This window comes from Delphinapterus leucas, chromosome 10, assembly GCF_059928025.1.
Source record: "Delphinapterus leucas isolate spDelLeu-1000000601 "Yukka" chromosome 10, BTC_Dleu_Yukka2, whole genome shotgun sequence".
NCBI lineage: Eukaryota > Metazoa > Chordata > Mammalia > Artiodactyla > Monodontidae > Delphinapterus > Delphinapterus leucas.
The window spans coordinates 3,674,828-3,701,758 of record NC_143138.1 but is presented as its reverse complement, the minus strand read 5'-3'; the positions used below and the strand labels follow the sequence as shown (position 1 = coordinate 3,701,758).

The following is a 26,931-nucleotide window of genomic DNA, read 5'->3' as shown; positions in this document are numbered from 1 at the left end:
CTATGATGATTTCCTTACACTATCTTAATTTCATGACTTTTACCAACACTGATGACTCCAAAATCTCCTACAAAGCTCTCCTACACTTCCCAATCTTACATGTCCAACTATCTCCTAGGTATTTATACCTGGTGTCTTACAGGCACTTCAGACCTAAGAGGTCCAAAGCTTGGCTGCACTTTCCACCCCCTTCTCTGTCTCCAGCTCAGGAAATGGCATCAGAGTCATTGAGGCTAACCTCGCATCACCCTTAGCACCTCCCTGGGCTCATCCTCACCCCCACCCAATCCACACACCAGATACAGCTGCTCCACGCCAGAAGCATCCTTGGGGTCCACCTTCGCTTCTCCCACTCCATCACCACTGCTGAGATTCAGGCCACCATTTTCTCATCTGGATTCTATCAGCTTCTATCTTGCCTTCCTATCACCAATTCTTCACTGTTCTGGAATTCTTTTACAGAAAAACTAAACTAAACTAAACCTGATCACACTGTTTCCCTACTTAAAAATCTCTGCAGGGGAAAAAGTGAGCAGAAAATATGAGGGTTGTTCATAGCAAAGGACATAAAAATGTCTCTTAAACCCATTTTAAAAAAATACAAATTAAAAGAAAAACACAAAAATAATTTTAAAATAATAAAAGAAAATACATTCAAAACGACTTCTAGATACAGTTTTCATCTGTCAGGTTAGCAAAGGTCCCAACGCTAGATCACACACACGTGGCAGGGCGTGAGGCAAACGCTCTCACACATCACAGGTGGGGATGGCAACGGGCGGCCTGACCCCAACAGGGCTTCTTCATAAGTACGGTGTCTATACAAGGTATAAATGTATATACTCTGCGACCTAAGTCCACTTTTAGAAACGAGTCCCATAGAGAGACCTGCACGTGAAATGTGACATGTACACAGCTATTCACTGAAACGTTGTTGTTAATAGTAAAAGATTGGAAACAACACAAAATGCCTATCAGCTCAGGACTCATTCAACACATTATGGTTCATACACGTGATGCCCAACCAGGCAGCTGTGAACATGAGTGAGTATATGCTCTCCAACGTACAAAGGCCTCTAGAAGTGCACTGAAGTGAGGAAAAAAAAGAGGTACAATAATCTAGTAGAGTATACCACTTTTACTAAGAAGGAAGAAAAGGAACTTGTATTTGCATTAAAAACTGGAAGGATCTGGGGATTCCCTGGTGGTCCAGTGGTTAGGACTCAGCGCTCTCACTGCCAAGGGCCCGGGGTTCAATGCCTGGTCATGGAATTAAGATCCCGCAAGCCGCGCGGCGCGGCCAAAGAAAGAAAAAGAAAAAACAACAAAAGCAAAATCAGTGAAAGGAGAGTACACATACACACACAGACACGCATACCCACGGATCAGTCACTTAGCAATGGATTCACAGCGTAAATGGACGCCGTCTTCTCTGTCCTCCATCCCTCACCCTCCCAGAGAAATCCCGCTGGCTGCGGTGACCACAGTAGGAAGCCCGCGCTCCTTAGCTTTGTAAGCAAAGCCCATCACCCTCCAGGCCCCTCTGGACCCACGCCCACACCTTCTACCCCGATCACACGGAAATTCTGTCCTCAGGCATTCGTTCCACATCTTTCAGAATCCCTTTGACCTGCTGCGCCCTCTGCCTAGAAGGTCCTACCCCTTCCCTTGCCCCGGCAGAGTCCTAGGCGTCCTTCAACATCAAAGTCAGACAACAGCTCTGCGGGGGTCGGTCTCCTGGGATGGCCTCCCCGACAGCACCGGCTGCCGAGCCCCGTGCCCACAGCCTGTTAACCTACCTGGTTCTGGGCCCTGTGTGTGACTGGACCCCTCATTAGACCATCAGCTCCTCGGAGGTAGGAGCTCTGCCTTATTCATCTTCACTTGCCCGGCATGGCATCCACCTTTCCAACAAATGCTCCCAGCCTCCCTCGCCCTCCCCTCAGTAAACAAGTGAGAATGTTTTGCCCTCCAGGGTAACAGGCGCCTTCACCTAACGAGCTGCCCTTGTCTGAATAAGGTCCTGAAAGCAGACACAGCATGAGCAGTCAGGAGGGGTCCGGCCCTCGATCGTGCCTGCCAGGCACACCTGCAACCGCCTCATCAAACGATTCCAGCTCCTCCTGTGCAAGACGAGGGCATCAGACTACATGAGCGGTCTGCATCCCTTTCAAGCCACAGAACACCGTGAGGGTCCGATAAGAGCTACAATTACTCTCCTTGCAGAACCCCCGCCTCCCAAATGCCCCTACACAAATAGATGCAAGAGCTGACACGTAATTTCAGGAGATTCACAGAGTGAATGACATCTGAAGTCACTTCCAACTTTAACACTCTCTGAAGGATGGAAGGGTTAAAGTGAGGGGAGAAAGGATCTAACACTTTTTGATCATTTACTGAGCACCGGACACTCGGCTAAGCACATTATATGCATTAATTCATTTATTCTCCATCCCAAACCAGTGAGGTGCACATTATTATTCTCCTTTTATAGATTAGGAGCTGGGATGCAGGGACGTTAAGTGGTAAATGTATTGTCAGTGAAGGTGTACCTTTCTGGCTGAAAGCTCCCAGTACTTCCGTAGGGACATTCACATCCTCCCCGCAGTGGTCAAGGGAGCCGGTCAGCCGTAGCCAGTAAGCACCAGAGGAGCGAGTCTGGTCTGCCCCCCAGCTGCTCCCCACGTCGCTATTCCAGGCACCGCCAAGATAGGACACAGAAGGTAAGCGCAACAAACAAGAAGCTCCAACGCCCAGGCCCCTCCACAGCTGGCAGGGAAATAAACAACCAGCCACGGACAAGGAGGAATGGCTTTGATTAAGGGAACCGGTGAAAGAGTCCCAAGCCCAAAGAAAGGCAGCAGCGCAAAGACCTTTTCAGGTCTGGTCCCTGAGAGCCACACAACCGAGGCAGACCCCTTGTCAACCTCGCCGGGAGGCAGACACGCTTGGGCTCAGAGAGGACCCAGGGGAGGCCCGTCCAAGGAGGGCCAGAGCCACAGTCCAGAGCAGGCAAGAGCCATCCTCACCACGTGCATCTCACCCAGGAGGGAATCCAGGTTTCGGAGAGCTGGGAGCCTACGCCATCCAGAAGTGCTCTCTTTGAAACAGGAATAAAATGGTACTTCTTCACCCTCGGAGGTGGTCTGCCTCCTCTTAAAAGAAAGCCTGCCTGATGAGAAAGGAGTTGTGCTGGTTACTTAGGTAACTGAAGGTACAGAGGGCGTGGGGCTTGTGGACTCCCCCGGGTCTCTGGAGGGCGTACGGTGGGCCCCAGCTAAGCCCGGGAGAACTGCACCCAGATCCCTCTGCCCCCGAGTGCGTGCCCCCTTCATGACGCTGAGGACGAGGCCCCAGGCGCACAGAGCCTGGCGGGAGCTCCCAGACCCACTCCGCCCGGCCACTCCCTCCTCCAGGGCCTCGTCACACTCAGTCTAGGCTGCTCACCTGGTCTCCTGCCTTTGAACTTGCATTTGTTCGACTCAGCCTCAACAGTGATGCAATCTCCCAATCGCGTGCTACTAACTGAAGGGTGAGGTTTAAGGTCTTTATGTTGCCGCCCATGCCCTTCCAGACCTGATGGCTACGGAGGAGCTTAGCAGCCTCCTCTACCTGATTCCCAGGTTTTCCCCGAGCTCGTACCAATCGGTCTTTCCAGAACATGCAGTGCTGCCTCCCACTCTGTGTGTCCTGCACAAGCCACGCTCTTTGCCGGGAAAGACCCCTCTTCACCCGTCACAAAACCTGCTCCCCTTCACCGCTCGGGTCAAGCCCTATGACCCCGGTGAAGCCCTGCCCATCTCTCAAGGAACCAACAACTCCTCCTCCAACTGTCATCAGAGCCTCACAGACACAGCACACGACCTGCCGTCCCCAACACTGGACCGTGAGCCCCTCAAAGGCAGAAACGACCTGTGTATCTGCAGCACTTCGCGTGGTGCCTGCCAGGCAGGTACTTCATAAACGTCTGTTGAAGGAATGGACGGAGACGGGAAAGGCTGATTTAATAAATGGACGCATCAAACAGTGGATTTTGAGAGCTTTCCCTTCCTAATGCCTTCAAAGCCCACAAACCCTCAATTTCCAGGACTCTGTAGACAAATAGCCTAAAATATCAAATAAATGCTCTAAATTATGTATACTGATACCAGCTGCTTCCCTTTACGTTGAAGGCACTCCTCAAGGTAAAATTTAAGAATATCTCACCAGGCTTCATCATTTACTGCCCCAAACAACACTTCTATTAGCCTCCCAGTTTACCATCAACCCCAGCAGCCAACAGACGAGCCTTTCCCCAGGTGTCCTTCTCGGGATGTGGTCCACAAAAGGGACCCTTTCACAGAGCGATTCCGTGTCCTGTGACTCTGGGAAATCTGCTCGCTCGCCCCAACTCAGAGATAGAGAGAGACATACAGGACCTTTCCAACTCACTATTTTCCACACTTGGTTGAATATCAAATCTTCTTTTTCCTTTGAAAATCCTAATAATACCCAGTGTTCTATGTCACACACTTTGAGAAATGCTACCCTTGGCCAGTTCCTGACTTATGTCCATTAAAAAACACAATCTGAAAATCTGGCCTAACTTTTGTCTAATGACATCACTTCATTTTATCCACGGACATAACAACACGGCCGTTTCATGAAGACATTGCTTCCAGCCTAAAATGCAGAAACGAATCTTGAAAAAAATAACTTAGCAGATTGTGTTTATCCCCACGGTACCATAAATAATTCCTAAACTTCTAAACTGCCTCTTTGCAAAAGGGAGAAAATAAAACGGAACCACTGAGTAGCACATCACTACCTGCCTTCAAAGCTGCAGTGACCCCATGAAGCAAGAGTTTCACAAACAGCTTAAATGAAATTCAATTATATGAGCATCCTTTTTTTATCTGTTTAATAGTCTCGGAGAGTTTCTTTAAGGGGTGTGGGGAAGAAACCTGATTAACCAACCACAGATACCAAAGTCAGGCTGCTATGCAATTTTCCGTGTGGGGCTATAAAACAACCCAAAATCCCCTGAGGGCTGTATTAATACTACACATCTCTGGCTTGTTTGAGAGGCCAAATCATGGGATCCGAGAGCTAAAAGGAAATCTGGAGGTTATATCATCTAAGACCCTTATTTTATAGATGAAGAAACTGAGACCCTCGGGACTTGCCCAAGATCTCCAGCACAGTGCGTGGCAGGGCCTGGCTGTGCTGGAGATCTGTGTAGGCAGATCTTCACTCCGAGGGCCCCCCGGATCTTCTTCCTGTTACCTTAGGAGCTGCACTGAGCAGTTAAGCACAGACAGGCCAAGGGTTAGCCTGGGAAACTAGGGTATTTCCCTCCACGTTTACTGTTTAGATGAGCCTGGAGAAAGAATAGTACACATTGGGACGAGGAAATGGGGGTCCACCACTCATGTGCTCATCATTCATTTTATAATATATATATATTGAGTGCTGACTGTGTGCTAGGCATTGTTCTAGGAACTGGGAATACAACAGTGATCAAAACCAAAAAAGTCGGGCTTCCCTGGTGGTGCAGTGGTTGAGAGTCCGCCTGCCGATGCAGGGGATACGGGTTCGTGTCCCAGTCCGGGAAGATCCCACATGCCGCGGAGCGGCTGGGCCCGTGAGCCATGGCCGCTGAGCCTGCAAGTCCGGAGCCTGTGCTCCGCAACGGGAGAGGCCACAACAGTGAGAGGCCCGAGTACCGCAAAAAAAAAAAAAAAAAAAAAAAAAAAGTCCCTGTTCTCATGAAGCTTACATTCTAGTGATTCCAGAGTTTTCTACCTGAGACTGATTAAAGACAGACACCTGGAAGTAAACCTTTAAACAGGTTATAGTGAGAACATGTTTGCACACACACACACACACACACACACATGATCTTCCATATGTCAGAAGCATGTCCAAAAACTCCCACAAGGAGGACTTTCCAGATAAATCCCACCCCCAATCCCTGTCTGATTTAGGAAACAGTCACCACACACATCAAAATACTGGGAATCTATTTCAGTTGCTTCTCTAGGGAGGAGGGAAGCAGAAAAAGTCAAACTCTTTTTCAATCATCCTTCTCACTACGCTAGAAAGGGAGATGGTGAGGAAAAGCATGAAGGAATAAGTGAATTCCGTGTAACGGTATTGGAGGAGGGACGCTTAAGCACACTGGGAGCCCCAGGTGAGCTGAGGAAGAATATGCAAGACGGCCACGATGTACATCTTGCCAGCCAGCTACTGTGGATGGACAGACCACCACAAACGTCAGCAACCACACAGCTGTGGGCCAGGGCTTCAGCTGGTCCAGACTGGGCTGGCCTTAGGGCCCCAGGGTTGGTTCAGGTCCACTCCACCTGCTTCTTACTGTTCGAGAACCAGCAGGCTGTGCATGTTCATCTCATAACAAAGGCAGAAGCAAAGGAGGGCAAAAGCAGCTGCCAAGGACTTTCGAGCCTTTTTTCCTTTATCTGCTAATATCCCTTCAGCCAAAGCAGTCAGGTGGCCGAGCCAAAAATCAACAGGGCAGAGAGGAGGGCCCTCTTCCCACAGTGGAAAGTGCTTCAAAGTCAGGGGGCAAAGTGCATGGATACAGGGTGGGGGGGGATGGCATGGGAATAGTAATAGAGTCTGATGAAAGACATGACCATTTGCAACAATCCAAACTTGCCAAATTTCCATTTCTTTCTAATCTGAACCTTTTATTTGGAAACTCACAAACTAGTTCAACAGCTTCAAAATGTCAAAAGCTAATAGCTAATATTTGGATTGTATTATTATTGTTGTTGTTGTTATTATTATTATTATTAGGGTTACTGCTTCAGGAATGAGGAGATGATAGGAAAAAGGAAAACAGTTGAAAATGGAAAATTAAGTCCACATTGATGGGGGAAGGACAATTGCTTTATATCAGCTAAAGATCCAAGACCTTAGACAATGAAAATAAGACACAGGACAGAATCTCTGCTTTCCAGAAGTCTCCCACATATAGAAATGATGCCACAGACAGTACATAACACATAGTACAGCTATCAAAACATCAGAAATATGTACACGTACCGCAGCTTGAAGCAAGTTACCAAAATCTTTGCTCTTATCACAGTAGCAGAAATACTGGAGGGGATGGCATGGCTTCCAAGCAGGATCAGAAAGAACTACAAAATATACTAGGAGACAAATCCAATTCTGTGCAAACAGTATAACTGAGTCCCCACACAAGCTCCACGTTGCCTTTCCCAGTCAAACAAGAGCATCCCAGAGTCTGCCTTCCCAGCCCCAGGAACTGCCACAGAGGGTGGGACCAGACTCAACAGAACATTAGGAGAGAGAGGGGAGACGTTTGAAAGTCATTAAATATGCAGAATCCCCACGCTGAAAATATGAATGATACAGCAATCACATCAGAGACTTGAGCCACTAGAGTCAAGCATGACAAGCAGAAGGGTTATCTTTACAGAACTTGTCAACTTACACCCACTCGCATTCCCTGACAAAGTGACTTTTTGGGAGAATGATGTTATATAAAGAAACCTAAAGCTACTCAAGTAAGAAATACAGATATTCCATTCATGAAAGAGCAACTTAAAGAAGAAAAGCCACAAACCTAGAGAATACGATTTTAATATATAAAAATGACAAAAGATTAGTGTTCAAAATAGATGATGAATTCCTACCAAGCAATTAAAAAAAGACAAAGAGATAGGCTTCCCTGGTGGCGCAGTGGTTATGAATCTGCCTGCCAAGGCAGGGGACACAGCTTCGAGACCTGGTCCGGGAAGATCCCACGTGCTGTGGAGCAACTAAGCCCGTGAGCCACAACTGCTGAGTCTGAGCTCTAGAGCCCGCGAGCCACAACTACTGAAGCCCGCGCACCTAGAGCCCGTGCTCCACAGCAAGAGAAGCCACCGCAATGAGAAGCCCGCGCACCACAACGAAGAGTAGCCCCCGCTCGCCGCAACTAGAGGAAGCCCGCGCGCAGCAACGGAGATCCAGCTCAGCCAAAAGTAAATAAATTAATGAATTAACTAATTTAAAAAAAGAAAGACAAAGAGAAACATGAGCTCTACCCCAAAATGAGCAAAAGAAAAGCTGCATGTGTCAAATAAATTTATAAAAAATGTGATCAACCTCAACAGCAATCAGCTAAATGTAAATGAAACCTCAGCAACAGACTACTCTAAACTCACCAAAGAGACTGACCAAAGTCAGGCGTCCGTGGAGAGGATGTGGGGCAGCAAGAACGTCCATGCAAAGGCTCAAGGCAGAGAGAACTGGCCCAGCTGCCTTGGGAAACAGCCTGGTGACACCAACGAAGTGAAGCTGCCCCGAAGTGCAGCAATTCCACAGCCAAATAAAACACGCCTCAGAGACACTCGCACTCCTGTACGTACAAGACGCACAAAGGTGTGCACGAGTAGCATTTGTTAGCAGCGAACAAAAAAGGGGGAAACGGCGAAGTGTCCATTAAAGAATGGATGAGTAAACTGCAGCATATTCACCTAGTAGAATTTAAGCAGTGAAAAATGAACGAACTAAAACTCTACACATGACAACAGAGATGAACTTCATAGCACTGCATGGAAAACCAAAGTCATGAGAGGATGGGTAGCATGATTCCATTTGTTAAAGCATAAAAGCTGGTGAAAGTTAGCTTGTTTTACAATATGCATAGAAAAACTATAATGAAAATCAAGGTAACAACACAAAATTCAGAACAGTGATTGCTCATAGGAGTGGGGGGAAGGGAAGGTACTAACAGGGAGGGACACAGGGGACTTCAACTGTATCATGTCCTACCTCTTCAGCTGGGTGGGGGACACTGGACTGATCTATATGGTAAAGGACTGGAAGACAGACAGAGACAGAGACGGGCATATAAAGTATCAGCATGAAGTATTTCAATGAAGAAAAATTTTAAGGAAAAAAATTATTTTTTAATTAGGGAGACTTAAGCATGTTATGGCCAAGAGTAAAGAATGAATACAGGAAGAACAAAGTTGGACTAACACTTCCCAATTTCAAAACTTACTACAAAGCTACAGGAATCAAAACAGTGTGGACATGAGGACAGGAACGTAGAACAATGGAATAAAATTGAGTCCATAAATAAACCCAAACATGATTTTCGACAGAGGTGCCAAGATCATTCAGTGGCTCCATCAGTTAGACCTCCAGTGGTCTAACTGATGGACAGAGCTCCCTCTTCGCATATCCCAAAGCCTGATCTCATGAATGGCACGTAAGCTCGTGCTCTAATTACACAGCCTCATCTTCCCTGCCTCACTCCAAGTTTTACAGGGAGAAGTCACATCTTACCATTTGTTGTATCTTCCTCTTTGTCTAGCACAGTGCCTTACGCAGACAAGATGCTAAGTGTAGGAGTGGCATGTCTGCTTGTATACAGCACAGTGCTTGTACAGTCTTGGTCTGTGCCATCTGGAAGTTCACCAACTTAGATCAGTGACACTGAGCGATATAAGTGTGTGTAGAGGCTGTAGAGACTTCTACCAAAGAGGGATAGACTGCAAATAGATTTATTCTTAGATAGGAAAAGCAGCATTAGGTATACCAACTGGGCGTCCAAGCAAAGACAAAGTACACAAGCCCTTACAAACAGGAACTGAACTTCTTCTAGGGTGCATGCTTCATGTGTGCCTATCACCAGTATTCCACCCTGAGTGCAACCAGGACGAGGGCTTGGCACACTCCTCCCCAGTCCCTCCCCTCCCCACTCTGCCCACCGTGCCTCTGTTACTAATATGGACCACATGGCACCCTAATCGTTCATGTTTACGTCTCTATGCACTGCGCTGGTCTCAAAGGCAAGGACAATGCTTATTTGCTTTTCTATAGCCTTAGAAGTAATTCAAGAAATATTTGACAAACAAACGAACAAAAGAATGATTATTTAAAACTAGAAACTGTTCACGTACGTATTTACAAGGTTTTCCCCAAAGAGTCAAGTTTTAAATTTTAATCAAGAGGTAAAGAAGGCAATTCCGCTTTTAAAGTTATTTTCCACTATGGAGACTTTTCTGCTTCCTGGCCCAGGTATAATCTTCTAAATTTCACAGGGGCTCAATAGACGGTAAATTCCTTCCAGGCATGATGACAGCCCACAGTCACCTGGTGATGGTTTCAGATGTTCCTGCTCTGTATTCTACCTGCAAAGACAGCAGCCTGAGTCAGCCCAATGGGAAAGAAGTGTGTCGTATTTGGAGACGTGACTCACTACTGTCCTCAAGGGAAAAACAATCAGATCATCATGACAGGAGTCGCCACCCAGGTCACAACCACCAAATCTAAGCAGTCAGAAAGCAATGGCGGGAATTCCCTGGTGGCGCAGTGGTTAAGAATCCACCTGCCAATGCAGGGGACACAGGTTCGATCCCTGGTCCAGGAAGATCCCACATGCCGCAGAGCAACTAAGCCCATGTGCCACAACTACCGAGCTCGTATGCCACAAGTACTGAAGCCCGCATGCCTAGAGCCCATGCTCTGAAACAAGGGAAGCCACCACAATGAGAAGCCCATGCACTGCAACAGAGTAGCCCCCACTCGCCGCAACTAGAGAAAGCCCGCGTGCAGCAACGAAGACCCAACACAGCCAAAAATAAAATAAATAAATAAATTTATTTTTAAAAAAAAGAAAGAAAGCAATGGTGAAGGCACTAGAACTTAAAGAAGAAGAAATAAAATTCTCTAAGCTATCCGGAACAGCCTTATCTTATTCTGTGCACAAAAACACACACATGCCATAGTCAACTTAAATGTGTAATAAAGTGTTTTCATTGCCTGTTCAAATTAGGAATCTAATCTCATGCTTTTAATTAAATGCACTCGATCACAGAGATAATACACGGGGGATGAGCCCCTCTGCAGGGTAACGAATAACTACACAACAGAGTTTTGTTTGCTTTTGTTTCATTTGGTTCCAGCTCTTCATTCTAGGTTAGGCAGAATCACTTATTTGAAAGGAATTTCTAGCCACTTCAAAATCATGCAATTTACTGTTCAGGTAGCAGAACACAGTAGTTGATTATTGTCGGAAAGATCTGGGCAAGCGGCGCTGCCAGCCATTCGAGCCTGATCACCTTTCTGAGGCTCTGTAAGATGGGGTTAGTAACAGCATCCACCCAGAGCCATGTTGTCAAGGTTAAATGAAAGAAAGCCTCTAGGGCATTTAGTGAGAGGCTGGCACTCCGTCTGCTATTATCACTGCCCCATCAGCCTCTCGGTTGTCATTTCAGCATTTAGCTGAACCTCTGAAGGGCCATAAAGATGGAGAGTTGTAACCATCAATTTTACCATTTCTTGGAAGTTCTATTTTCAAAGGCAGGGGAGGGGAGGAGAGGGGAGGGAAAAAAATACAGGAGGAAAGACAGCAAGAATGGCAAACTGAACAGAGGCATAAAGTGCCCGGAGCCAGGCTTCCGCCACACCGTAGGAACTCAGAAAACAGAAGGTTAGCTGCACCTGCAAATGCTGTCTGTGGTTAGTGACTGCCAGGCACACAGTGTAAGCATTTTAACTACAGACGTCAAAACACATTCGAGTCTGAGAACACAGAGCAGAACTCTGTCATAATAACTTCAACTTCAAACAGCAAAGCCCACACAGAAATTCTTTTATAAAATCATTTCTTCTTCCTTTTCTTTAGTCTCGCTCTCTCTTGCAAGGTATTTAACTTAAATTTTATGTGTACCATTTCCCAACAAACGAAAGCACATCCCACCACCACGGTGAATCTCTCAGACACGTTTGCATCTTAGGTGTCTTCTTTTTTTTTTCACTTTGCCATTTCCTCCAAGAATCACCTGACGTGGCTGATCTAATTGTAGAACAGCAGTCTCATTAATGTGCAATAATGACTTGGAAACCTGTTTCAGAGACTGTATTCAGCCAATTACTGTGTGAATAAACCTCATAAAAACCCATCCAGGATACTGGAAACATACAAGGAAGCAGGATTCCAAGCGACAACTCATATGTGACTCACCCTCCCACCCGAAGCAAAACAAACAAAAACACCACAGAAAACAAACAAACAAAACAAAACACCACAGAAGTATTTGAAGTTAGTTCCTACTCAAGAAGAGATTAAAGCTTACATATTTGCTCCCAGTATTTTGTGTTTTCTATTAAAATACATATACACCTCTTTTATTTTCCTGTTTCCTACCACTCTCAATTTTCTTTCTCCCTCTAAAATCATTCACTCAATCCAGAATCATGGATACTAAAATGACGACGTAACCTAGTTCCAACTGGCTAGAAATTGTTTCTATGACGTGCAGGACAGGCTCTGTTTAAATATTTTCAACTAAGGGGGCTCTCTGTTAATAAATGGCTCTCACCATTTGAAAACAATGTTTAATAACATCAGAGATTAATTTTTACTGAAACATTTTACTACGCGCCAGACCCTGTGCTAAGCACGTCACGTGCATCACCTCCACTAACTCTCATAAAGAAACTTTGAGGGCGGTATCGCTGTGCTCATTTAACTATGAGAGAACCGAGACTGGAGAGGTTAAGCAACCTGCCTGAAGACACACAGCTGTCAACTGACAGAACACGTGCTGCTTCAGACACGCAAGCCCAGGCCTCCCAACTTTTACTCACAGGCCCTCGTTTGCGACCCCTCTGCTTGCTCTTCTCCAGGACAGACCTTCAAATACTGGAAAACCACCCGAGGAGCACGTGTTGCTGTGCTGGGCCAGCTCTCCCGCAAGCATTGCTTGGCCGAGTGGAGAGGAATCTGTGAGCTGGCTGGTCCGGGCCCCTGGGGAAGAGGGGGCAGGGAGGCCAGGCCCCAGGTCTCCCAGCCCAGGCAGCACCAGCTCCTGCGTTCACGGCCGCCCCATCTCCCGTCTCCCTCCAGCCGCGTTCTCTAAGGTCACGACCTTACCCATGGTCCATCGCAGCTCTGAGTCACCAGAAGGGACAGCTCCCCTCCGGTCTACGGTGGGAGGCCCGTGACCAGCCCTGAATCAGAGCCACCACCCTCCCAGACCACAGAGCGCATGTCCTTCTCCAGGAGGGAGGAGCGGGGGCAGTGGGGAGCCGGCTCATGGGGTCCCCTCTGCCTGCTGCTCAGGCTGTGACCCCCTCCCCACAAGCCCAGTCTCAGCCAGCTTCCCATGGAGGATGTACACTCTGAACAAGTATTTTTAAATTTAAATTCAGATAGTGACTTAAAAAAAAAAACCTCAGAGCTCTGAAATTAAGTTTAGAGATAATCTTTTTTTTTTGGCTGCACTGCACGGCCTGTGGGATCCTACTTCCTGGACCAAGGATCGAACCCGGGGCCCTCGGCAGCATGGAGTCCTAACTGCTGGACCGCGAGGGAATTCCTATAAATAATCATTATTGTTAAGCAATGGTCCTGCAGAGGAGAGCTGGAAAGATCCTTCTCGAGTTCTTGCAGAACGGGGAGAATGTCATCAGAGCCCCCATTTTCCTCCCTCCCTCCCAGTCAGGGAGCACTGCCAACGCTGAGGGTGGCAAACCACCAAACATCACAGGCCTAAGTATTTTTATATTGTGTTTTTAGCATATTTATGAAATACCTGCTGAATGTGGTTCCAAATGCAGTAGGAACAAAAAAAGGGATTATATGTTGGCTTTGCTCTTAAATAGTTTGGAAGACAAACCACCCTCCTGGGACATGCATCAAAGACCTGTCGGCAATTACAAAGCAGCTGATCAACAGATATGAAATCACAAAGTGCAAACCAACGCCGGGCGCTGGTAAGGAAGAGCTCCAAAACCAAGAAGCTTTTGCAAAATTAGCCACGAGAATGAAGTTCTTCCAGAGTGAAGTGCCAGAGCAAAGTCTGGAGGGCAATACAAGGAGAGAAAGACGAAGGCTAGTCCTACAGGAGTAGGTGAACGTGGATGCAAATGAGCCTGTAAAGGAAGTTAGCTGGGAAGAGAGAGCCTGTAAATAAATGTGGATTCTCTTCTACCTGAATTTACCAGTTGCTGTTCCATCACCCCACAGCCAAGAATTTCTAGCCATTCCCCGTGGAAGTTGATCTCCATCTCGAAGGAAGGATGAGTAAAAGGAAAGTAGCAGTCCACCCATCTGATGTCCAGCCCTGCAAAGACACCAAAGAAAAACAGACATGGAGCATTAAAGGCAGTCTTGCCTTTCCTGTGATCAAAGCTGCCCTTCGGCTAATGACACCAATTCCTACATTCTGACTAAAATAAATAGCAAACAAATTAATTTGCAACACTTTGGGGGGAGGCAATAAATCTTAAAACTTGTGAAAAACTGGGCATGTCTTTTCCAATATGAAAAACACTTTGTGTAGCTCCAGGACCCTCTAAAACCAAATCAATCACCTGCCAAATCCCTGCAACCACCGGGCAGAGGAAAAAATTAGGTCAAGATAATGGGAAAGCAGGTAATTCTGCTAGTTTCTATAAGTGAAAATGATATCTTCTCAGAGTTAAAGAAAAAATACCTTTACTGTTCTTCAAACTTACATATCAACAGTATGACTAATTCAGGATAAACTAATCAACTTTCACTTCCATAAATAGATATATTAATTTTTATTAACTTTATAAGAGCTAATAAAAGGTTAAATGAAATAAGATCAGCTAAATTTAAAAAGTCAAAACATTTTTTTCTACAGATGAATGATAAATATACTCACATCCAAGACAAACCAAAAAAGTACATGCTAAATGCCAGGATGAATTTCTCAATATGCAATCATAAATATGTCACTTACAAACAATAATATTATCATTTAACAAAGGAAAAGACTAATGAATTGAAAACAAGTCAGGCCTGCAGAGAGCAGAGGTCACTAAGAAGAGAAGGCAGAATAGGAGGCCACGTTAGCAGCCAGATGCCCCTGTGAGGACACCCAGAGCCCTCACAGCGCAGGCACTGAACAAAACCAGTAACAAAACTTGCTTCCGTTTACTGAGCACTTACTACGCCTCTACCATTCCCATTTCATAGAGAGGTGGAAAAACTATTAGGAAGGTTGTGTGTCCTGCCCATAGGCACACAGCTAGCAGGTGACCAGGCTACACCCGGGGCTGCCCGACTCCAAAACTCCTGCTCTTGACAATTAAAACATAATTCCCTGCCCATCGAGATATTTCAAGAATCAAACGAACAGAGTTATAAAACAAAGGAGCTCTTGCTATGCTCAGAATGATATAGGAGAATATAGGTTTTTCTTTCATTGTTCTGTTTCAGTTGCATTTATTTTTCTAGATACCTGCTGTCAATGGCAAGTGACAACTGATTTCTGTTTACAGTCGTAATACAATATTTCCCCCTTTTATTATACATGTGGTATAACAGACAAATATTAAACTCCACGTACATACTGTGCACACGGTTGATAAGTGCTGACATACGTATACATCCATGAAACATCATCACTATCAATATCAGGAACATGTCCATTACCCCCCAAAGCTTCCTCATGCCCCTCTGTAATACTCCCCACCTGCCCATCAGCCTCGCCTCTCCTCCTCACCAGCCCTCCTTCCCCAGGCAACCACTGACTTCCTCCCTGTCATGACAGACGAGCTGGCATTGCCTAGAACTTTATGAAAATGCAGTCACACAGAATGTATTCTTTTTCTGTCTGGGTTCTTTTACTCGGTGTGATTATTTTAAGACTCACCCATGTTGTTGTGCATGTCCACAGTTCATTCGTTGCCATTACTGAGGAAATTTCGCCAACATTTTTTCTACCCGGGAAAAAAATGTAGATGTTGGGGCAGTGTCTGCAAGTCCCCCGATATTTCTGTACAGAAGCCCCTACGTGCAGACCAGTTGCCTACTTGCCACTGAATTCTGCGAAGAAGGGACCTGGACACCTGTGTGCTCATCCATCTTTGGGACCAATAATCCCCTACCAATATTGTATGAAAAAGCTCCAGAGACGACCCCACTGGCAAACAGAAATGTGTAAAGTGTTGGGATGTATAACTGAGCACAGAGGACGGGCAGACAAAAGCATGTTATTCGTTCTTTTTGTAACTCCTGGCAGGTGAGCACAGATCACCTTCTGAGAACAATTTGGAAAAACAAATTCTTTATACATGGCTTTTTATACCCGGATCAAATTTTACCGAAAGCAAGACGAGTTTTCAGGGTTAACATGATGATTTCATATAATTCAACACCACTAAGTGCCTGGAATAAAGTTAGGTACGGTCTACACAAATTAATTTTCCTGTATTTCCTTATTTTATTCCTTTGGGTAAAGTTTATCTCTTTATACCTCACACCTAGAAAGCTTAGGTTCCCCCCAGTCAGAGAGAAATCAACTTGAAAACATTAGTAACGCTCAAAATAACCACAAGTAACTCTATTATCAGTGTTCATTAAGCCTGAACTCGACCTCTCCTGCATGCACACCCATCCGAGCTGTCGGTGCCAGTGGTGTCAAAGCACAAGGACTGAACTGAACGGCGGTGTGACGGTCTCTGCCCTTCTCTAGGAACCTTCTTTTATCAAAGGACTTTGGCTTTACCACTTGTGAAACTACAAAACATTATAACTTTGGATAAAAACTTTTTTAATGTTGACTAAATTCTCAAGATAAAATGTCCATATGTTGGTCGCATCAAACCTCGCTCTCTTTTGGTTGAAGGCCTCCGTCACCACAGCCCTAGGTTTCCTTTTGTTCAACCATCCTACTACAGGTGTGTCTCTTTCAGTAGCAATGAAAGTAACGGCTCCACAGTGAAAAACGCACCCAGCAAAGAGTGACAAGGCAGGGAAGTCTGCCAAAGTCTCTCAGGACACATGAGATGATTAACATTGCGCATCTAAGAGGCAGAACTCACTGACGGCAACAGCACAGAAACTAACCCAGAAAACACGGACTGGCAAAAGCTGTGTCCAGTGTGGCTAGAAAGTTTCTGATCCTTTTACCTCCTCAGATCCTTTGCTCAGATCCTTTTTAAACCTGTGACCCTGCGAAGAATGCCAAATCCATAAACCATTCACTTCCTTTTTGTACTACCTTAAGGATTTCTTCAGTTCTTAAATTCGTCTTCCTTCACATAAACAGGAAAATGGCAAAATCTACAAAGTCCCACCTTCGAGAAGCCTATGGCTATACTTCAAACATAAATAGTCACTATTTAAAAGTAAATTATATTAGTTCATGTGTAATTTTTATCAAAATACCATATCCTTTTACATATTCTAGCAATTTAAATTTTAGTTACTTTGACACATAATAGTAATTTTTTTCAAGCTGGTGGTAGAATCATTTATTAATTACTTTTATATTACCCCCAAATATACACTTTCTTCTCGTTTTCTCCCCATAACCTCAAAATTATAGTAAGGATTATTACAGCAGATTGAAAAAACATCTTGACTGCAGCGTGTATCAAAGATGTGATATTGAATAACCACCTAAAAACTATGTTAAGTATGGCTTACTTCACACGTCAAGTATCAGGAGTCTGTGAAAAAAATCCACTAAGAACTAGGCTTTTTGAATTATACATTAATAGAGGGAAATTTGGGGTAAACATGTCCAAATCATATGGGTTCACTATGCATTACGTTATTCTCCTTATTGGTGATTAGTTTAAATTACATTAAATGTACATATATTATATACCTAATGGAAAATAATGCCAAAGTTCTTTCTTTCTTTTTTCTGTTTTATGTGTGTGTTTCTCTTTTTCTTTTTGGTTTGGATGTAATAATTTACTAAAACATATTGACAAATGAAGTTCAGAGCTTTTTAAAAATTGTCTCAGAACCCTGTGAGATTACAGCAACTGTCAAAAATTATATATTAATTTTTAGGCTAGAGCCAAGTAGAAGAATAAACCAAAAACCTGGATTCAAGTCTCATCCTGCCCTTTTTGCTGTGAAACTGTGGGTAGGTTAACCAACCTCTCTGAGCCCAGCTGCCCCATCTCCACACCGTACAGCAACAGCTGCTCTGCCGGTGATTGTGAGCAGAGGGCCTAGCAAGTCCCAGTTTTCCCAGAGGCAGAGATGCTCTCTGGAGATGCAGGCACCTGCTCTGCTTCCTCTCCTGAAGGAGGATGCTGAGAGCCCAAAGTCTAGGATCATTCCCTCAGCTGGGACCCCAGAAATGACTGGTGAGCATTCCTTCAGAATGGTGGTATCATAGAGAACAGACTGGTGGTTGCCAGTGGGGAGAGGGTGGGGGAGGGATGGAGTGGGAGGCTGGGGTCAGCAGATGCAAACTGTTACATGTGGGATGGATAAACAACAAGGTCTTGCTGCGTAGCACCGAGTACTATATTCAGTATCCTGTGATAAACCATAATGGAAAAGAACATAAAAAAAGGAATACATAGGGCTCCCCTGGTGGCGCAGTGGTTGAGAGTCCGCCTGCCGATGCAGGGGACGCGGGTTCATGCCCCGGTCCGGGAAGGATCCCACATGCCGCGGAGAGGCTGGGCCCGTGAGCCATGGCCGCTGAGCCTGCGCGTCCGGAGCCTGTGCTCCGCAACGGGAGAGGCCACAACAGTGAGAGGCCCGTGTACCGCCAAAAAAAAAAAAAAAGGATAGTGATGTGAGCCTGAGTGGAAAAGGACTAGCAAGAACTTGAATTCTCTCAGCTCTGGCAGGACACTGCCGGCCCTACCTGCCGTAGCGAACCAGGGGCACGGGCACAGGACGGCAGCACCACGTACCAGGGAAGACCAATCAGGGCCGGACGCAGAGGGCGGGGCAGGGGCCCGGCCTCTTCCCACCAAGCCCTGCCCCCGAGGCAGTACTGCGGCGCCTAACACTGGACACAGCCACGTTAAACAGATGCCACTCCAGGTCACCCCACCCGCCTCCATCACAGATCTCGTCTAAACACACCCTGTAATTCATTTCCCTGGCTTACCCACTCAGCAAGGGACTCTTTCTCTGCTTCCCATACCCTTATATTTAAAGACGGGACTGTGCTATCAGAACCACCTCCCAGAGCTGTCAGAATCTAAATTTGAAAAGGCTGGTGGCCCAGACCAGAGCATATACCAGTGACTTTATATATGCTACCAAGGCTACCCTCCACCGAAGCAGAGACTTTTCCATACTGGCTATACAAATACGCAATTAGTAACCGCTCTTGGGCATTAATTCCTCAGTGCTGGAACCCGAGGAGCAGCCGAATGTAGCAGAAGTCTGATTCTCCTGCTTTCTACACCGGACACGGCAGGCACCCAAGCAAGGAAAGTGAAGCGGGGAGAAAAAGGATGGAGGGTGCTCTCTGGCTAAAAAGAAATCCGTAAAAAACTGGGACCATCCCAGGTGAGCACGACCTAACTAGAAATTGCCCGGCCCTCACTGTCAAATGCACCTGACAATTCCATCTCTTCTGCTTCTGCTGGATTTAAATCAGACTCACAGCCCTTTAAACTGAATATGGACCAAGCAGCAGACAGGCAATTTTTCACAGTTCTCAGTATTGCTCTGTTCTCATAGCTTTCTTTAAAAAAATTTTTTTGAACAGTAATATATTCACAGGGCTCAAAATCGAAACACTGTAAGAGTATACATTTCCCTGTATAAGTAGGGCATCGGCGACATCACAAGAAAAAAATTGTAAGTATGTGAGGTGATTGATGTTAACTAAACTTATTGCGGTGATCGTTTTGCAATATAGACATGTATCCAATCATTATGTCATACACCTCAGATTAATACAGTGTTACAGTAAAACGGCCCCCTACATCCGAACCAGTTCTGTTCCCAGAGCACATTCGTTCATTAAGTCCAATTTATTAGTTAAGTCCAACAAAGTTACCCTAGGTACCCAACTAACACAATCGGCTGTATAGTACTGTACTGTAATAGGTTTATAATACTTTTCACACAAATAATACATAAAAAACAAACACAGAAAATAAAACATTTTTAATCTTACAGTACAGTACCTTGAAAAGTACAGAAGTACCAGCTACACCACTGCTGCTTTTACACTTGCCTCCAGACATCCTGGGCTTGAAATAAAGATACTGTACTACTGTAGTCTATACAGTCCTGTGCGGTAAAGTACACAGAAGCACACCCACTTGTAGAGGACGCACGCACGTGACCATGTACGCCATAGCACACAGTGTAAGATGTGAGCTCTATTTCAGCCACAGTGACTCCCTCTGCTGAGACGGGTGCAAAGTACCAGGGGAAAAATAAAAGGCTAGCAACTTCTCCCACTGTTGCTGACAGTGTAACTGGCCCCACCTTTATGAGTCTTCTGCTTGGTGGAAAGAGCAGTGAGGTGAAGTGTCGTTTCAGACTCCCACACGCAGGAATCCTCTTGCTTAGGGCTTGGATCTTAAAATGATACTAGCATTTCTCTACCTCGCAGTGGGGTTAGAAACGGAGTGCAGCACAATTCAATGCTCCCTCATCCTAAATCTGGGTGTGGGGTCCGAGGCACTGGGGTAAGGGGCGACACGGGGAGCAGAGGGGACAGCCTGAGGGGAACCTGGTCCAGGGGAGAGCCACAGCCAAGCGCCCTCTGTCCTCAACCTTCCTCCCCGACCCACTGGCACAGGACGGCTCCACAGACAAACCTGGCAGACAGAAGGTTCACCCTCCGCCTGCCTCCTGCGTCTGATCCCAGAGACGTGGGCGGGTCCACCATGCGCAGCAAGAGCAATCCTAGACCCGTAACTAGATCCAGCTCCAGCACCTGAGGCCGAGTGACCTCGAGCAACTTCCTTAACCTCTCACTGCCTCAGCTTCGTTCAAAATAAGAATAATATTCATCTCGCCGAGTTTTAGTGACAATTCAGTAAGGAAAAGTGTGTAAAGAATCTAAATAACTCAATGGGTGATTTTTGAAATGAATGTCGCTGAAAATCAGACCACGATCTAAACTCTCTCAGGTTTTGATAAAAATATGAAGAAAAAGAAACATTTCTCAAGTGCACGCTAAGGTCATCGATGTCTGCTGTTTATTTACTCTGGTGCCATGCTAAATACTCACGTGGCTCCTTCAGCTAACCTTTACACTCATGCCAGGCTGCCATAAGCACTGCACAGTAAGCACCACTGTTCCCATCTCACAGATGGAGGAACTGTGACGGAGACAGCTTACATATCCAATCCAAGTTTACACGGAAAATGCCGAGATCAGAATTCAAAACCAGGTGTCAGACTGCAAAGCCCAATGCTGCCCTCCACTGGAGCAGACCATGAAAACTGCACGAGCTCGGCTTGCAAGCAAAGCGCCCTCCAAGGCCAAGAAGGCACCATCGGCCTCCTTGTTCTCCTAACACACAACGACAGGTAGGAAAAAAAGGAGAAAACCATAAAGCCATGGTCAATGTTCAAAGATAAGAGAAATACCTCCACTGGCCAGAACCAGCACAGAAAAGCAAACAGGGAGAGGGGATAAATCACAGTGTTGCTGGGCTTGGGGTCCACAATCAGGAAGAGATGCCAGGAGCTTGCCTCCTGCAGGATAACGTGCTGCTGGCCTGGCATCTGAGCGAGGCTAAAAGCTTGCAGTCAGAAGCTGGGACAGAATGGGCTCCATGCTGGTGAAAGAAGGGTGACAAAAATCGTCACCAAATACAGCCCGGGGCTGTAGCTCTGAAGAGCTGTAAGCTTGGAGAGCCAAGCCCTGGGCGCTGGACCTGCCATGTCCCTAAATCAGGGCTGGTGAGTACATCTGACAGGTCCCTACAAAACCTCATTCTGGATTTAAAGTCGGAAGAGCTCAGTGTAAACCCACACAGGGGATAAATAAGCAAAGCGGGGAGGGCAGGAGGGAGGAAAGCAGAGAAAGGGAGAAAAACAAAAACAAAATCTTCCCCTGAATCTGACCTGCAGACCATAATCCCAACTACGTGATCGCTGAGACAGCCAACACAACCAACAACCAAAGCTGAAGTCACCCCAGAGGAGATGAATTTTATAAAACAGCCTGAGGGTCTAAAATAAGTGTATCTCAGTTACCCCAAGAGATCCATGAAAGCACAATTCACTGATTGTTCTAAAAACAAAAATCATAAGGCAATCCTTTTGTAAACCAGACCTAAACAATGCATCTTTAGGATTTTATCTATCTCCGGATCAAATTCTTCTTTGAAAAGGAAAACACAAGCCCCCAGTTTCAAAAAACTAAAAAAATAAATAAAATAATTTTTTTAAAGACAGAATATATGAAACAATGCCACACTAGACCTTGGATATCAGGTAACCAAGGACGCTGATCCCTGAAAGATGAGCCCTAACACTGTCCCGGGAGAGGAAAACACAGGAGGAGCCCAGAGGTCTTCCCAGGTTGAGGAAACAGTCTGTCCTGAGAGTTCACAGGTCAGGGTGAAAGAAGACGGCTGTAGAGAGAGAGGTCTGAAGATCTGCAGAAGATGGAATACAAATGAAAATGTCAGTGCAGGTGTGTTGAAGAAACTCCCCGAGGCCAGGGAACAGACCACACGAAAGGATTAGCAGGAATAACGCTGGGAGCTCACAAAGACCAGAAAGGGGCCAGTTCCCAAACAGCCGCATGGAAGACCTCATAATTCATGGGTTATCAGTTACAGTACTAAGAAGGGTCTTAAATTGGTTGTGGGAAAAAGCTAATCCTGGACTAAAACCCTACACTGGCCCTGCCTAACAAGGCTTAAAACGAGATGGGAAGGATCAAAGTGTTTCTGAGTAATCCCAGAACGAAGCTCAGAGAGATTATTAGGAATACAGAAATATACAACGCGTTATGAGGTAAAGCTAACAGTATCGGGCATCCTATAGAAAGTGATCAGGCACGCAAAGAAGAAGAAGAAAAAAACATAAAGTAGAGGAAAAGAAATAGCGATGCACCAAGAAATGGCACAGATGACAGAAGTAGTTGAAAAAGGCGCTGAAATGTGCATGACAGCGTTTAGTACGCTCCCAAAGCTGAAGGGAAGACTGAACGTGTTACGTAGAGATAAAGGAGATCATGAAGAGACACTAACTGAAACTAGAAAATGGGGTGAAAAGAACACTGGATGGAATTCACAGCAGGTTAGACATTGCAGGAAAAAAGAAGGATCGATGAATTTAAAGATACAGCAATGAAAACTATCTAAAATGAAACCCAGAAGGAAAACAAAATACTGAGAGAAAAGTGAACAGAGCACCGGTGAGCTGTGGAAAAGTTTCAAGTGGCCAAATATACATGTAATTGGAGTCCCCAAGGGGAGGGAGTAACAGAGAAAATATCTGAAGAAATAATTTACTGAAATTTCTCAAATGTGATGAAATATATGTATGTATCAAGAATTTGAGCTTTCTACGAACCTAAGCAGAGAAGGAACTTTCCCTCGTCCATTAGACCTTAATGTCTCTGGGTTGCCTGTGTATCAACCTCCTACAGGTAGAAAGAGTATGAAACAGGCACAGTCCTGGCACATTCGTTGTCTTGATTAAAGTATCTTGAAAAATTTAAGTACTTTTTTCACTGTACCTCGAGGCCCAATCATTTCATTTCATTTAACATAAAACCCCACACAATTTTTTTGAACTTCTTACTTCTCTAGGGTATGGAACCTGTTTCTTAGCCCTACCCAGTCACCAGAGAATCAGCAACTTTCTTAGGCTCCTTAAAAGCACTCCAGCTAATTCAATCGTGGCTATCTCATGCTTTCTCCCGAACAGTTTCCTTGTACCAAGTCCTCAGGCCAGAAAGGTTAACGCTAGTAAGTATTTTCTCCACTCAGCAGACTCCTAAGGAAAGGTGGGTCTTAAGTCTCTCTCCACCTGAGTCCTAAAGTGATGGTGTCCTCTTTCCACTGAGTATCTGTACTCGGCACAAGGCAAGGCTCTCTGTAGCCCCATTTCAGAGCATGTGATCCAAGGTTCCGACAGGCGGACCTTGCCAGCCAGTTTTCATCTGAAAGTGCAGCCGGCCTGGACGACACCCAGCCCCAAGGAGCAGAGACAGCTCCACATGGCCTGAGGCAGCCGCTGCTCTGCTACTTCACCTCCAGATGTAAGACGACCCTCCGCAAATCAGACAGCACCAGACGGCCCAAAAGAGCACACTTCAAAATTATTAAAGTGACATGCTTCAACGCTCTGTAAATCTGACTCAGTCTTAGGAACAAAGTAGGACTAACAGCCATAAACCCAGTTATCATTCTCAATCACTTTCACTTCATTTATGTTAACAGGGATTCGTGGACAGAGAAAAATATGAAAAGGTACGGAAGACACAGTATCCTCACTGCCGAATGACCTCACTCCCGACCAGGACAGCATTCATAATACAGAGCCCTGCAACGCAAGGGCCGCATACAGACCCTTTGGAGGTTGGGTTGACAAGCAAGTTATTTTGGGAGAATCAGCACCTATGGAAGGAAGAGGGTGGCAGCTGCAGCGGGGGGAGTCAACCAACTGCAATCAGGCCCAGCAAAGCCTTAACCTCGCCAGAGGGACAGGGTTGCGGGGGTGAGAGGGGGAGCGGGGATGAGGGAGCTGGAGCCAGGTGGGCAGGGGCTGGGGGCTGGGGGCAAACTGTGGGGCCTTTATATTCCTCCCACAAGCAGTCCTTGGCTGTGGGCAGCTCTGGGAAGGGCACTGTCCTTGGGCAAGGGGGCTTGCCCGCAGCTGCGGCGGCCCCGGAGGGAGCTGACGGCTGAGGCCACCTGCACTTCCACCGGCAGGGTCCTGGGACAGGAGCTGCGAGTGCATCTCAGTGACAACCGTTAGCCTGTTTTGCTCTTAAACGGAAGAGACACGACTGGCCACAGCAACATATGTAGCCGGCAGCAGAGGAACACGGTCCACTTCTCTTTCAGACGCGTTCACCCAAACTGTGCTATGAGGCCGGCGCCTCCTAAAGGGAAACTCCAGGGCTCGGCAAGGGACCGTGCCAGAGACGGCCGTACACCGTGAAGGGCAGCAAGTGAAACCACGGTGTGAGGACTCCTAAACCCCACCTTAGCTGCTCTGAAAGAAGTGATCTGCTAAACACGGTACAAGACAGAGGGGAAACCATTTAGAAGTGTTTAAGATGTCAGCGTATACCACAAGCATATAAACTGTCTAAAGGGCATTTTCTTTCTTTCCAATTCTAAACCGATAACCTCTCTCATGACAGCCTTAGGATGCTGGTGTAATTGAAATGTTCGCAGAAAATAATCAACTGCTTTGGAGAGGGAGAAAAAGCCCTGACACCAAAGCAGCTGTAACAACGAGAGACTGCCGCAAGGAAACAGTGCTCTCCTTTTTAATTTTGCTTTTCAAGAACAAAGGAATACAACGCTCACAGTTTAAAAGAGGAGAGCGCTCAGGCCATAAAAGCAAGTGCAAACAGAGCTGCTGAACAGTTCTGAGGCCTGCGGAGGCAGTTCCTATCATCAGCTAATTAAAGAAGGACTGAATGCGAAGCTTCTAAGTGATCTTGGTATCTGAAATGTAACAGAGTATAGCCCGACCAGCTACGGGGGTCAGAGGGCGGGAGAGTCGGAAGGCAACACCCGGGGGAGGCCCCCTCTTTTTAACATCACGGCTTCCGTAAGCCTCACAGTCTAGGAATATTATTGAAATGATCTGTATCTCTCCTTTCAAAAGAGCTAAGGTCTAACATGGGCTCGGAAGTCAAAACGACAGGGGGCTCAAACCAGGCCTCAAATACTCCCAAGCTGCAATGTGGTCACGTGGTACTTCGTTGCTCTGGGTCTGGGTTCCCTCCTCTAATAAAAAAAAAATGGAGATTATAATAACACCTACATCACAGATGCAGGTCAGAACAAAAAAATCCTTGTAAAAGTGCTTAATGCAGCATTTGACACTATTAATTACTCTCTCGCTGTCATCGTCACTACTACGGCTATTACTACGCTAAAGGACATCCAGATTGCTGGGACGCAGACAGGTTTACCGAGACATTTTTCAGCATCTAGCACCCCGACCCCAGATAAAAAAATTAAATGACCCTCCGAAATGCCTGAAGTAAGAGCACGGCACTTCCCTTCGGAGTGAGGGAGAACAGCCAGGTCCGAGGGCACTGTGAACACCTACCAATTGTGAGCGCTGTGAGAGCACACAGCACGCTTCCCGTGACACCATCCCCTCATCCGTCAAGTTCCTAACGTGGGCCTGGCTGGGGCACCTCCCCTCCCCGCCCTGCATCTCCCCTGAGAAGCATCCCAGCAGGTGATACAAACACGCAATCACCCTTCAGCAGCGGCTGAGGTATAGCAATACTCCGACATCAATCAGCCTGTTCGCTTCCTCCCCGTGGATGATACAGATCTCGATCCGCTGTCATTCTTATGCAAGGCTGTGATCATTTTTCTCTCTCTGGCTAATTGCATTTTCACACCCTCCTCTGCTCCTCAAACGGAATGAACCGGGAAATCCGTAAGTTCTACCTCACTAAGGACCTAAACCATTAAGCCACAACTGAGAGCAAGAAGTCTAGACACAGTAGGCTTAATGATTTCAGGAAGATGGTAACTGTTGAATATTTAAGCCCCCAAAGACAAAGGCATTTAGTACCTACCATCTCCAAAAAGATGTGTCATAAGCCTGGTAAGTGTTTGCTTAAGGTCAAACTCTACAAGCTTCGTGGCCTCCAGGGTATGTGTCTCCTGTTTATGGGCAGAGCGAGAACTCTGTTCGAAAAGCTGCAGGTTTTCTCCATCCTTTACGCCAGCAAATAACTGTGAACCAAGAGGAATAATATAAATAAATAAAAAGAGCATCGTGACCAGAGTCTGTATCAAAAGACATAATGTGGAAACAAAACCCAGGAAGTCTTAAGAGTCAATGAACATACTGATGTTAACATTCATTTGGTATCAACTTTGAACAAAGCACTAGGCTACATGTAATGGAGAGTCTTTAGGAAATTAAAAGACACCATTCTGATCTTTGCTCATCTCTCCATTTTCCTTTTGCACTAACTTCTTTGCAGTCATTTCCTCACAAGACACATTATTCTCCACGCTAGTGGAAATACCAGT

At 46.0% G+C, this 26,931-nt stretch overlaps 1 protein-coding gene across 11 annotated transcripts in view; it reads right to left on the bottom strand.

The window, feature by feature from the left end:
• The window catches only part of FARS2 (phenylalanyl-tRNA synthetase 2, mitochondrial), a 395,257-nt gene that overhangs the window by 258,874 nt on the left and 109,452 nt on the right, over positions 1-26,931 (bottom strand). For 10 of the 11 annotated variants that reach the window (XR_016394512.1, XR_016394513.1, XM_089918251.1 and 7 more), the window contains 2 exons: positions 26,469-26,628; positions 13,959-14,090 (listed from right to left, as the gene is read on the bottom strand). Coding sequence is in view for 9 of the 11 variants with exons in the window: in XM_089918251.1 (XP_089774377.1) it covers positions 13,959-14,090; positions 26,469-26,628 (292 nt within the window). In the remaining 2 variants the exon portion in view is untranslated. The remainder of the gene's footprint in view (positions 1-13,958; positions 14,091-26,468; positions 26,629-26,931) is intronic. The other variant, XM_089918248.1, reaches the window with a different exon arrangement.